Below are 14,879 nucleotides of genomic sequence, written 5' to 3' on the forward strand. Positions count from 1 at the left end.
ATTGGGCAAAGCCCTGATGAGAGCTCACCTGTACCACAACGGACATTTCTAGTTTTTCAGGTTCAAGAAAGATAACTTCCCTCTGGAGTGAATGCAGGCAAAACTTATGGCCTACAGAAGAAAGTGACAATTGGAAGGAGCAATACAAATGCTTGGAGGCCTACCATCACTTTCAAGAAAGAGATAAATTGTTAAGGCAAAGGAAGAAAAGGAGCTATTGAAGTAAAGAAAAAATATAGTAAAGAACACAAAACCACTAGGGACTTCTTTCCAAGAAGGCAAGCTCATCATAAACAGTGTAGTTGCAAATGTTCATTGGTGAATTGGTGGGAAATCATGCATGCTCTTTATATCCCTGCATGCCCAAGGAACCAAACTCCTGCCTTTCACCTCTGGCATCACCACAGCAAAAAATATTTATACATGATATAAATGCCCTCATTTACATAGCCTGAAATTGCATAGTAATTTTAGCACAAAGACCAATACCTTCCTTAATCTTTCATTACTTTGAATCTTAAATACTAAAGGCAAAAAAGATTTGACAGAGTTATAGCTAAGACCTGAACATCTTCCTGCAATACAAGGTAGGCAAATAACTCTTAGAAAGATTAAAGGAAGAAACTAACTCTCAAAGTTTTACCCTGTGACTGAAGGGTGTTTTACATCATTTATAAGCATAGCCAGTGGCTGTGTTTAACATAGGAGCTGTGCAGCTAGTTTTAGTGGGACAAGGGGACGTGATGGCAATAGCAAGAGTGGGCTATATTCCCAGTTTGTGACAGTCATCCTCATCAGATGGCAAGCCCCTCAGGAGATGAGATGAGATGAGATGAGATGAGATGAGATGAGATGAGATGAGATGAGATGAGATGAGATGACCCACCAACCCCTGGAGGTGCCCAAGGCTGCCAGCCCTTTTCAGCAGCGGCAAGAGCAAGGGAACACCTTATTGAGGATCACTGCAGAGCTTGCCATCCTCATCCCCCGGGGAACTGGGCACAGCAGTCATATGAAATGGAATGCAGAGATGTTGCCAGGGGTCCCAGTGGTTTGAAGCACCCTCAGGTGCCCTGCCAGACATGGAAAGGATTTTTGCCCCCAAGGTAGATCAGACATGATCCATAGATGGGGCATTTGGCCACTCTTGGAAGCCCCTGAGATGGCTCCAAGTAGGGCAGATTAGGGTTTGGGCATCTCCTCGAAAGTGTGAACAGTCTGTAGGGCAGGAAGGTGAAAGGTTTTACTCACATGCTCAGGAAATAGCCAATAGCTATGTAAAATTACTTAATTCCTTCTAATCCGAATGGACAGTGTAAATGGCACACTAAGCATATCCTGTTGTGCAGGATCTCCTTTAGTTTACAATATACAGAGAGCATATGTGTCCATGTTATAGATGTCTGGGACAAATTAAATCACTGAAAAAAAAATATGCCACAGAAACTAGGGTGAATATGGAGGCAGTAAGCCCTAAGACACAATATTAGAAAAATATGGATAAAACCCATAAATTTAAACTTATCTACTCTTTTTTACACAAACAAAATAAATCTCAGCATCATACAGATAACATAACCACAATGCAAAATATGTACGGTTTTCCTTTAAGCCTTTGAAACAGAAGTATAAAGGAAAGAAAAACTAATTGGCTCTATAGTCTCATTTTTTTGCTAATAGGTGCAATAGCATTAGAAAATATAATTTCTGTCATATCCTGTATGGTGAGTGGTTATATGAGAGTGTAACTGGTGCACATCTTAGTAATCTTAGTAATCTTAGTCTTAGTAATAGGAAAAAAGGGGTTTTTTCCTATTATATAGCTCTCTTCACATAGATGTGAATCCATTTGGTCACCTGGAATTTTATTGTAGGCTGAACATTACCAGTGGAAGAAGACTACTTGTGAGTGAATTTTATAGTCATCATATCTTAAAATTCAGGGCAAAATTGTTTGCTCAAGCAGCATGTCTAATTATTTCATAGTTTCATTATTTAGGAAAGACTGGTAATACGAGACCTGTGGAAGACACCAATCTATAATCAAAAGTCATAAGTTTTTCAAAGGTGAGTTGTACACCAATGACACCTGCACCCAGAAATAACTCTGGAATTAAGTACAATCACATTCCTGCCTGAATCGATGTCTTTGGGTAGGTATTCTTAGTTAACTAGCTAAAAACTGCTAGGAAGTAGAAATCAGCTATTATCCCAGTATGATGAGCAAACCAAAACACAGTCCTTCCTCTCCAAAGTGGGGTTCACATGTCCTGGTTACTAGGAACAGGACCTCTTTCTTTTTACAAGATAGGAGATGGTAATAGTTACATTATTCAAATATAGAACTAAATCTTGAACTACTAAAAACTCTTCTGCTAAAGACATTAAGCACAAGAAGACAGAAATTTCCTAAATTATGATTGAGCTTTCAATCTTATATCTTGGCTTTTTAAAGAGCCTCTACAAATTGATCCTTTTAATATTCCTGTGAAATTATTAGTCACTATATTACAAAGTGTACCATGGATTGGAATCTTTCATTTTGTTTTGCATATATTAGGTTCCCTATTTTACAGTACTTTTCAGTTGATTACTTAGAGCAAATTTAGAAAAATTATATGACAAAGCTCCAAATAGAGTCTTCAAAAACGAGAAGAGCACTTTTACTAAGGACACGTCTTACTGCAAAGAAGACTGAATTTGTTTAATTCACTCATCCTGAGTTTTAAAATTATCCGCAATTTACTAAGGTATTTAACATCAACAATGTATTCACAATAAACCAGAGCATGTAAGTTCCCTGATTGTACCCAATATCTGAAATCTTGTTTATAAATAAATTATTATTTTTTGCCTGGCTTTCAAATTATTTTTTCTTAGATATCAAAGGTAAGTAAAATTACCAATAGATACTGTTCAAAGGCAAGCAGGTAAAAATTCACTACGATACCAAGGATTAACTTTGGTTTCAATTACAACAATTTTCTTTCTTATACAAGATTTTGTTTAAAAAATGTTTATACATTAAACAAAAAATATTCAGATTTCTGAATCACCTCTACTTATAATTTATATGCACTGTAATGATCCAATTCTTCTCTCTCTACAGTTTAACACCAAGCAACCTCCCTGGGTTGTCAAGTGTAGAAGAGTTTATAATATATTCACATGTGATATACCAGTGTAATGAATAATTATGTTATTGAATATTATTACATTTCTTTGTAACTGATAGCCAGTATAGGACTAAGTTCAAAGAGTAAGATAAGACTTTAGACTTATAGCTTTTAAATACAATCAATGAAACATTTTGATTCATATCTGTGTACACTTGGGGAAATGAATACCAATCTATAAAAATACCTGAAAATGAGAAGTATATGTTGTGCCTTAAAATATAGCACCTGAGTGAAAACTTCCTACTTTAAAAAAAATACCAAAACCAAAATGAATACAAAAATGTAAAAGTAAAAAAGTAAATGCAAATTCATGGGAATGGTAATATTGCCTCAGGGATATTGTTGTGGGTGATGCTGCTTTGAGTGGTAAGCTTTCTAGCAGTGAGAATCTAAAAGTCATATTAAAGTAATAAATGAGGTATTGCTTTCTTTCATGAAGTCAGCTGGAAGGATGATTCCAAAGTATCACCACACTAGCTAACATTTTGAAAAGCTTAAAATCTGTCAGAATAGTAATTCTTAGAAGGTAAATGGCTTAACTGGAAGACACCAAGGTGGGTGAGGTACTCCACCAATTCATTGTTTTCCTCCAGTAGGTTTCTCTACATTGTCATTCTTACAAAAGTGCTTAAAGGGTATGTTAAAGTGGTCTGTGGCAGTCTAACACTGCTATGCAGCCATGTCAAAACTACATTTTACCCATGTATTCTCCCAACACTTTTAGAGGCAGTAGAAGCTAGAGCAAGGTACCTGAATCTACAAGGAGCAAAAGAACAGGTCAGCATTTCTGATGGTTTTCTCTCAGGAAATCCAAGCAAAAATGGGGAGTAGAAAAGTAAGCTATTAAGCCCTAAATTCAGTATTGAGATAAAACAACTACGAAATTGTACAGTGGGGACATTGATTTGTGATTATAGAGGAAGTCAGAAAGTAAAACTTCCCTTTCAGAAACTATAACACAAGTCCTCATTCCAGCCTTTTAAGAAGGTACCAAAGGTAAATACTACCAAGACAATTCTGTGGCATTTTTTAAAAATTTTCTGTCCCCCTAGGTATGAGCAAATGTGAAAACTAATGTGCTTCAAATTAAAGGGGAGTTTTCATCATAGATTCACTTATATCGGGATCTATCTCATAATCAAAGCAATGTAGCTTAAAATTTTAGCACTAATCTTCTGATTTCTTTAGAATACTATTAAATTGCTGTGAGCCTATGCCAGCTTGCATGTCTGTATCTGGGCTCCAAATAGCAGATGTGTACATGAAGTTAAGTGTTGTATAAACTGGATGATGGGAATTGGTTATTAGTGCATCATCAGCCTTAACACTTTGTTTGCCTCACATGTTTATAAATTGTTCTGTCTGTTTTCACAAATGGGCCTCATTTTCTGTTCCTTGTGATGTTTCTAAAAACAGTCGGCAAAGAATATTAAAAAGCTTGTTCTAATCTGCAAACTTCTGCTTCACTTCATCTCTACATCTAGTTGAAAACTGATGAGGAACACTCCACAAATATTTTTTTTTGTCCTGCCAAAGGTACAATCTCTAAATAACTTTAATTCAAAGCAATAGACTCACAATAAATTTCAAGATTCATTAAGTTATCAACTCCATTTGATAGATCATTTATTTACTTTTTATATGGGTAATCTGCTTTTATTTTCTCTGTTCAGTCTAGTTTCAGAGAGCCAAAACAGGGAGTCTGTGTTTTCTTAGTGAATTCTGTCCTGTACCTTAACAGACTCTGTGTCAGGGAGATTTCAGGGAGATTTTTCTAATCAGGTCTTGACTCAATACCTATGTTTCAACAGACCCTGGATTAAGCTAGTTCACATCTATTCTGTCCTGGTTAAAATATTTTGCACACTACGTTAGGATGGACAAGCTATTTTTATTTGCCTAAAGAAAAGTTTATGCTAGCAAAAAAAGTCAACATTTGAATCAAATTTGGTGACCAACAGCAGATAAATAAAAGTCTGGTAAAAAAATAAAAGGAACATCTAATCATAAAACATTTGGAAAAATTCTTGGGAATTTCTTTCTCTCCCAGAATCACAAAAGAGTTCCAAAATAGTTAGCAAAATGGCAGAGGGCAAAAGAGATGGCAGCAATACATTATTTTTGATAGCTCAAATTATTGAGGCATTGTTTAGAATATTGAAAACTCGGGTCAAAATCACCATTTTAGTTTTTGATTTTGATGTAATATGGCATTAATTTCTGGACTAGACTTTACTAGCAAGAGTGGTAAGTATAAGGAAGGGGAACAAAAATAATTTCAAGTTCACATTGACTAAAAGGACTTAAAAATCCCTACTTCAGGAGTTATAGATAAATTAACTAATGCACAACAGGTACACTCTATCTACTGATGGTTGGCTCTAAGCAACTGAACAACTAAGCTAACTGTATAAGCCTTATTTTGCCCCTTATTTCTACCCGATGATTCTTTTCATAAACTACAAGGAAAAATAATCAAATTTCACAAAATATTATATTACGTATATTAGATATATATATATATATTACAATTCGGAAAAAATAATAGTTAATTGTGAATTCTATTATCTCAACCTTTTGCATGAAGAAGTGAGAAACAAAATTTCATGGGCTAAAAGACTTGCCCAGAGTCAGTCAGGAAGTGATTCACTCTATACAACTGCAGTTTTTCCTGTATATATACAGTACAGAGACTGCAATAAGAAAAACAGAGTTACAAAACTGTAACTGCACTGTACTTACAGAAAGGGCCTGAAAAGATCTGGGCAATTTACCCTATATAGTTTGTCAAAAAGTTATCTAAATAAAATTTTGGTCATGTAAGTACTTTTGTGGTACAAAAAACAGAGACATGGTTCATGTCTCATGAAAGACACAAAAATTATATCATTTCTGTATTAAACTGAAGACATAGGGGTTTTAATAATTAAAGTAATCAGGCCTTTAAAGACAGATATTTGGCATTTATTTGCCAAATTTTCCATCTCTTGGGACTTCTGAAAAAGATAATCTATAGTCAAACATATGTGAAAGAGTTAAATTGATGATATTCCACGATCAATGTGATAAAAAGGCAAAGCACATGACCTAATGGCCAGTGCTGACCACAAAATTGTTCAGTCTAGATTCACAGAAAACAGTGTAAGTTCAATCACTCTTACCATGATGGGAAGGCAGGGCTTGGATCAAGATGATATGCAGGAAACACAAATGAGGATTAGTCTACTCGGTATCTTAGGGATTAAGGAAAATTTTCTGGATGTTTAAAACATATTCTTACATTTAATGAAACCAACCCTTTTTTAATTGACAGTCGATTCCTTTTCTTATCCAATAATTATTAAAGATCATAAAGATATATGAAAAATGTATGTGTGTTGAAGCAATTTGGCTGTTTTACAACACACCCGAGGCATGCAGACATATCTTTTTAATCACACACCCTGAACTGAGTGACCACCTGGCTGTGCTTGTTACAGAGTGAGGGTTAAGAAACTACTTTCTAAGTTATTGTTATTTATAAAGAAAGAAGTGGGAAACACATTCAAACAGAAGAAAAAAACACATCATTTTAGACAAAGCTGAATTTTAGGACAATGACATTAGTGGAAGGCTCATTAATTTATTTGGCTATTCAGTCAATGCTTCACCTTTCACCCCCTCCCTCCCACCACCATGTGACAGCAATGAGTTAGTCTTGAGTTAATGCTCCATCAGAATTATGTCCAGTTTAAAGAAAATCCTAGTATAGCTTAGGACACATGGAAGAAAATGTAAAGAAAATATTCTCCAGTAACAAGAAGTATAATTACCCATCAACATTTAATACCTCAACCACAGCTTTACTTGGCTTATGTAGAAAGCAGAAAAATGTCCCCACTTGTCCTATGAAAAATTTTTATTTTTCCTTCCTATATGGCAGTGCCAGATCCTGGAAAAAATATACAATTAAAAAAACCAACTTTGATTGCAAGATCCTAAAGACCAACAAAGAAACCTAGGGTGTGATGAGAGAAGAGTCGGGCTCAGAGACCTTGAATAGCAGTTCTGGAGAGCCATTGTTTGAGTGACCCAGTACTGCTCCCAGTCAGTACTGATACTCAGTTACTTTGAGACTGATGGAAAAGTCTTCCACTATTTCTTAATTCCCTCCAACAACTGAAGACCTAGAACTGGGTAAGAAATAGCTGCCTTTTCTTCCTACAAACAACTTTCAAAGTATTAACTGTGGCACTAAGACCATTCCCAAAGGTATAACAAGTTTTAAAATATGTGGTAGAGAAATACTGTGGAAACATATGACAGAGGAGCAAAAATGTTAAAAGGTCTGCTATTAATGTTTTACTTTAAAATTATTCTTAAAGGATTCCAAATTAAAGCATCATTCATTAAAAAGATGCACTAGCCTTTCTACATAACCCTGAAACCAATAACATATTCCTTGCCACTCCCACCATCTCTTTTCTGCTTTTGCAATCAGTGTGAATATACTGTTTATATATTTATTAATTTTTTTAAGTACTTTGAGGATAGCTAGGTGAGCTGTCATACATTATTTGTGTCAGTTCCTGTAATGGTCATGGATTCCTCAAAATTGAAATCAGCTCTGTGAATGTAAAAGACATAAATAGTCAGCCCTGATGACTAAAAAAGACAAATGAGGTCATGGTAATGCTGGTGAAACTGTTTGTCTCCAATGTACCATAAATAGTGAAGTGAAATTAAAATTTTTCAATCAACATTGGTTGTGCACATGCATGCAAACACACAGAGACAGGCACACACAAATGTGAAAAACACCTGATGAGAAGCAGGTAGAATCAGAATTTCAAGCAAAAGATGTGGAAAAAATTGTTGAGTTTTTTTTATGTTGTTATTGTTATATTGAAGGATCTCCTAGCTGCAGGAAGCAATGGATTGGAGTACAGACTTCCTTAATTTCCTGCAAACTTCCTCCATGTGGAAGTAACTTTTCTTTTCTTTACAGACCTACTGAAGCTTTTTATACTACACTCACAGTAAATGGTCAAAAAAATAGCACATATCACTAACAGCCATATTTGCTCCCTGTATTGAAATGCTCTGATCAAATACATGGACACACCACTGTTTCCTTAACTATAACTAGTCTTCCACATACATGAAGAAAATAGGTATGAATACATACATAACAAATCAAAATAAATATTTAAAATAACAAACAGAGTTTTCCCAAGAAAATCCTTCCCTAAGGAATTAGTTTTCAATTATTAACCAAGATCCAAAATACTGCAAACAATTAGTTTGGTAAGAACAGAGAGATTTGTCCAAGATTAAGGAAGAAATCTGTGGCACAATAGTGAAGTCCTATTACATTTCTTGACTCTTTGTCTTATTCTTTAAAACCATTCTTCTAAGAGATTGATAGCAATTAGTCTCCATGGAACCATGACACCATTTAATGAATAACAGACAACAGGAAAAGCCTACCTCTGAAAAAAAATTCTTTCCTGTTTCAGTAGTATATTTGTAATGCACAGTGACAGGAGAAGACCGGAAAAAGGGACATTTCTCCTGAGTGGGTTGATTAATTAACATAAGTTGCCTGAATTCAGTCCAAGAAATCTATGTCAAGGAGGAATCCTGCACTGTTTTTCCTAACTGAGCTTGGAACAGTCCCCCAAAAACTTTATATCAAGAGCACAGAAGGAAATTATGAAGCCAGGTATGAAATTGGCCTTTCGGAGCAATAAAGTCATCCTTGATGCATATCATGGGCCAAAGGAGAGGCATTGTGTTTGTCAACTCAGGAAATGGGGATGAGAAGAACATACAACATAAACATTATCAAAACTAAGAATTGTTTTGTCTGGAAGAGGTGATTTACACAACTTCAACAGTTATATTGCTTCCTGTTTGATCAGAGATGATTCCAAAGTCTAGGCTTATATCCAAATCCCCAGTTTGCTAAGGCTTAGAAGGGGTCAGAAATTAAATTTAGTTCACAAAGGTTCCTGCTAGTTAATAAATTCATAAATTCTAAAAAGGTTAGTTTGCTAGGGACAGCTGAATACATAGTGGTTTTCTCATAAAAAAAATAATATTACAAACACTTTTTTGACTTTAAAAACAACCAGCAGCCTTTAAAAGTCAACATTAGAGATTAGATAATGCAGAAGCTGGAGTATCATTATCTGATTTTCCCAAACCATATAAGGGGACTGTGATTGAAAAGGTTTGGGAAAGACTATATTGCACCCATTAGTTCTTTTCTGTGTAATCAGTATGGGCTGAGCACCCATTGTGCTCCATATTGGCACTCAGAATACTCAGTGGCTTCCAGAAATCCACATACTAACACTCTTTGTAAAATCTATTACTCATTGGCAAAGTAGGTCAAGACTAACCCAGATGCTAAAACTTCTCAAAATTTTGTCCCTTCACTTACCTGTAGTGTCTCTGTGCCATCCAGTATCTTCTGAAATCTGGCACTGTATAAAACATTACTTTTTGTACCCGAGAGTACTTTCTGTGCTCTACATTTCTAATTTTAATTGTGTAATTTCTCCTTCAGATCTCTGTGGAAAGGGCTAAGCATAATAGAGCTGAGGAAAAGATAGTAATGCTAATCACAGAATAAGAACATAATCCAAGTCAGAAAGGACTTCAGGAGGACTCCACTCTTAGTTGGATCAGGTCAGAGTCATGTTCTAGGTCAGATCAGGTTGGCCCTGGCGTTACCTAGCTGTTCCTTGAAAATGTGTAAGAACAGAGTATGCAGACCTCTCTGGGCAACCTGCTCCACTGCCTGACAACTGCCTGGCTGTTGTCATGATAAAAAAGATTTTCATGATATACAGGCTGAATCTCTCTTGACCATCATCCTCCCACCATGTGCTCCTGATCATCTTTGGAGCACTGCCCTGAACTAGAAATTATTAAACTGCCTTCAGGTACATACAGATACAGAAAAGATTCATCACTTCAGCCCTACAATCAGATGAACCAGTTCTGGCAAGAATGACTCAAACAGGGCTCTCTCACAGTGTTGCACCTTCTATATAACAAGTATATATAGTGTATATAACATTCTATATGACAAGTGTATGCATATGTCAGTTCAAGAACAACATCATTACATGAAAGTACAGAATTATATAGGTGAAACATTATCCTAAAGAAACCACGGAACTACCACAGAACGACATCTTTCTTCAGAATGTTCTCACAATCTTTTATAGAGTCACTCTAAGACACAATGAACTCTCTTTTTCACATTTGTTCTTGAATTGGAGATATCTTGATAGTAGTAACAGCAATGCGATCTATTTGTGCATAGACACTTTTCATGAATACTTGAAACATGCAAGGTTGCTTGCTTTCTTACCATAAAGATACATTCTGAAAAGAACAATTACTAGAGAAATGTTCTTTGTAGTACAACTTTTCCCATAACGCACTTATCAGCACACAGTTTCATTTACGCTGGGAATCACAAAATCGGCAAGGGGGAAAATGAGGAAATTATCAAATTCAATAACCATATCAAAAGATATTTAAGCAGAGGAGGAGTATTAATTACCAAGTCCAACCTTAAAAATGTAGCCAACGCTAATGTCAATGGCAAAATCCATTTCAACCTGCAAGATCTCCAAAGGAGCATTCATACACAGATTTGAATCGACTCTCAAACCGGGGACATGTCTGGAGAAGGACTACTGCAAACCAATATGCTAGACACAGAGGCCACCTGTGATACTTGGAGCTGAAATCTGCCAGCATGGCCCACTTAATTAGTGCCTGTCACTGCACTCACAACTTTATTTGGCAGCAAAAGTCAGACCTCTCTCAAGAGCCTCAAGTGTGATGTCCAATTCAATTACTAAAGGACACACTAAAATCTAGCTTATATGGTTAAGAAATAACAGCAATCTCTTTTTATTTTGGGATTAGAATCTCCCCAGTCCCTTAAAAGAAAAACATTTTCAGCCTATTCAGTTTCAACATTCACATTAATAATTTAATTTTCCTTAATAAGCAATCCTGAGACAGAAACTAAGAGCTTACTAAACTTGTTCTCTACCAAATACAAGATATTAAAATATAACCACATTTAAAAAAACCCAAAACTTTCTATTTCTTAACTGTCATTGAGAAGAAATTATCAACTATAGGTTTTCTTTGCACACCCTTCCCTGTACTCTTCAAACATATCATTAAGTAGGACAAATCCAGGGTACTTCCATTACCTATCATCAACAGTGGCCAAATTCACTTTAGTTTTGGGACAATGTAATGCACTGTCTTTCCAGAGATATCAATAGGTCCATTCTGCTCACACTGAATAAGTGTTCTTCCCCCTTTCCTCCCCTGCGTCTCCCCTCCTTATCCTCCCATGCCAGGAAAGGAAGGAATTCTACTTTTCCTGCTCAAATATCCAATAATCATTTCAGCCATCTGTTTCAATACAAGAAACTCTTCATAGAAGTCCATCTAAATGGCAAACCATTAGAGACTAAGATGATTTATTTTAGTTTAGTGCAGTGTCACTAGTTTAATAAAATAAAAAAATTACTAAGGATTTGGGAAGTACTATGGCTTACCTATGTAAAAATTCTCTCTCTTGCCAATACATACTATCGCTGCTGACAGACATTAGAACATTCCTTTCATCTCTTTCCTCTTCTTGCAGTTTAAGCTATCCCCTTAAGGAGTATTTGCTTTCTCTAAGATAGATTATAAATTGTATGCAACATGAAAACCTTATACACTTCCTCTACCATCTGTAAGGCTTTTATTTCTACTTCTTAAAAAAGAATTAACTCAAAAACCTTTTATTTGTCATTTCATTTTGGGTAAATAAACCAGGATTGCTTTTCTGTAAGAAAATTCTTTTAAAAAGGATTGTTATTTCCAGATATGTGCATCTAAATTAGAGAAGCATTTTTCAATACAGTCAACCAAACATTGAAATCTAGTGAGACCAAATGTGGAATGCAAACTGTGATAAAGAGCAAATATGGAGCATACACATCCACACACACAAACACCCCCTCTATTCATGCAGAAACTATGATCTAATACAGGATTAGTTTATTTCAAATAATTCTTTCTGCATCCCAGTGTGATTCCAGGATGTGAATATAAAGATAAATTTTATGGATCAAATTCTTCTTAACACTACATGTGCTCAAGTCAACTGAAATTGATTACAACTGGATGCAGTGTCAGAGGATGGAACTGGCACAGAAAATCACAATGTAAGGAGAAGTTCTTATAAAACTAGACATGACATAGTGTTTTGAATGAAGGAAGAAACAATTCTCAATGTGGCCTGGGAGAAAGAAAAGCAGAGAGAAGAAGAATTTTGGCCCAATACCTAACAGATTATCAGACAAGGATCAATTATCAAAACCAAGGCAACTGCAAGATGTTCATAATGGCTGTGGTTGAACCTAACTCTGTTACATAACATGTCTAATCAAAGGAAAGCTACACAAGTTCCTGGTCCATTTAGAGCTGTAAAGAGAATAGTTTATTACTTTTGTATATACTTCTGTATTTTTGGAAGTTCAAAATATCTATTTATGACTTCATTATGGCAGAGCTTCATTAAGTCTTCAGTAAAAATTTCCCTTCTCTTTTTTTTTTTTTTTTCTTTTAAACAGAAATGTCCCTAAAAAGAAGCCTGGGTAACTTGCAAAATCAAACTAAATCAAAAACAGATTCACATATTCATGTAGATTATTTAGCAGTAACATTTCTAGCAGTGAGAATTTGCAAATATTATCAAATTGATATTCATGTTATGACAACTGACCGATGAAAACCAGAAGCTATTCTGACACACATTTTAACCCATTTTTCTGCTACTGGAATGATTATTCCACCAATGGAATGACTATCCAACAAATGTCAGCCTGGTTAAACTTTTATTCATTTGAGTGAAATGTGAAGATGCGTCATGTCCTCAGCTGAGTTCCAGAACCACTCAGGATGTCATGTAGCATTTAATTCAGCAAAAAGGATTAAACATCTAACCTGGAACAGCTATCTTCCCAGCTGTTGGATGATTCATTTCCATCACAAGTCCATTGTGCAGTACCTAGGAAAACCAAACAAAACAAAAGAAAACAAAACATGTATGTAATATAAAATACAACCAGTTCCTAAACTCAAGAGGAAAAAAAGAGATAAACATTATTGTGTTCTTTCACAGACTCTCTGAAAATACAAGGAGCTATAACACAAGTAGTCTGTTTAATGTGAAGGAAAAAAGCTTTGATGTTTGACACTACTTTTTATTCATGCAGCTAAATAAAAGCTTCACTAAGACTGCACATGTCTAACATATTTTAAGCTCTTAGAGTCATCATCAAACAAAGTGAGCTGCAAGCATGTTACACTTTCAACCACCAACAGACAGCTGGTACCAACACAGAATGAGTATTAAAACCTTCACACCCTTTCATATTAACCTCAATATGTACTAATGGCCTATACATCAACTATGTTCTCTTGTTTGTTTTTGCACTGCTAGTTTTGAGCTTGTGATGGATCATACTGTGAAATGCTGTGTTCATAGCTTTTACAGACATTTTGGAAAGACTAAATAATTTTTATGTTTTTTCTATTCTTTTGAGTGGGTATGCCATGCTTTAGGCCCTATGTATACCTATATGGGGTAATTATTCATCACAATTTTCAGATCCTTGTTATTAACTTCAGCCAGAAAACAATGTGTGATACCAAAATTGTCAAGTAACAGAGAAAAAGATATTTATAATAGCAAACTCACTGCTCTTGTTTATACAGTTCTGCACTAAAAGCCACTAAACAATATTTATAATTTCTTCATCTATTATTCTTCCATCCTTGCAATATTGTTACCTTAATCATATTATCAGAAGTATTTAAAAAAAAATAGATAACCACCCACTAGGCAATTACTTTCATATCCAATGCAACAAGTTTAGAATGTCTTGCCAATTCTATCATGTATAGAAATTGAAACATGGGAAAAGCCTTTTAAGTGATCATCTATCTATTCACCTCGTACCATGAACAACACAGCAACCTTGACTATTAATGACAACTCTTGGTCTAACTAATCTTTAAAATTTCAAGTTAATAAGATGAGAATTTTCTTATGTAGTCTGCACCTTGTTCTGCATTTTTATTACTAGAAATTTTTCTCCTGATACATAATCTAAGTGTCTGACTATTAAACATCTTTATTCTTGTATTTTCCCCAAATGAACAGAGAAAACCCATCACTATCATCTTTATAACATTATTTTATGTACTGGAAGATTGTAATCACATCCTTCCTCAGTCTGTTCTTTTCTAGACTAAACAAAACTAATTCCTTTAACCATTCTTTCCAGGTCAAACCTTGTGAACCCTTTATCTGTGTAGAATAGCGTGCTTAAAAAATTCCTATTCCTCAACAGGTGGTGTCAAAAGGTCAGGTCAGCTTTCTCTTAGCTTGTGGGATGAACCTATTTAGATGACATTTAGAAATCTAGATATTTCCAATAATAGATGCTGGGGGAACAATGTCTCTTCACTGGTCTAATTGCTTGGCAGTATACCAAATCATTAGTTCTATTTCTATTTCAGAAGGTTAAAGGCAGTTTTAGTAGACATTCAAGCGAGACATCCAGGATTATTTTTCCAAATGACAGAATTAGAAAATATAATTGCGTTTTTAATTCATGT

The 14,879-nt window shown here is 35.1% G+C and overlaps 1 protein-coding gene across 1 annotated transcript in view; it reads right to left on the minus strand.

Annotated features, from left to right (window-relative positions):
• The window catches only part of SUGCT (succinyl-CoA:glutarate-CoA transferase), a 311,211-nt gene that overhangs the window by 38,041 nt on the left and 258,291 nt on the right, over window positions 1-14,879 (minus strand). Inside the window, exon 13 of the mRNA XM_058812181.1 lies at window positions 13,200-13,263. Within this exon, the coding sequence (XP_058668164.1) occupies window positions 13,200-13,263 (64 nt within the window). The remainder of the gene's footprint in view (window positions 1-13,199; window positions 13,264-14,879) is intronic.

Source organism: Ammospiza caudacuta, chromosome 1 (assembly GCF_027887145.1).
Source record: "Ammospiza caudacuta isolate bAmmCau1 chromosome 1, bAmmCau1.pri, whole genome shotgun sequence".
In the NCBI taxonomy this organism is placed as follows: Eukaryota; Metazoa; Chordata; class Aves; order Passeriformes; family Passerellidae; genus Ammospiza; species Ammospiza caudacuta.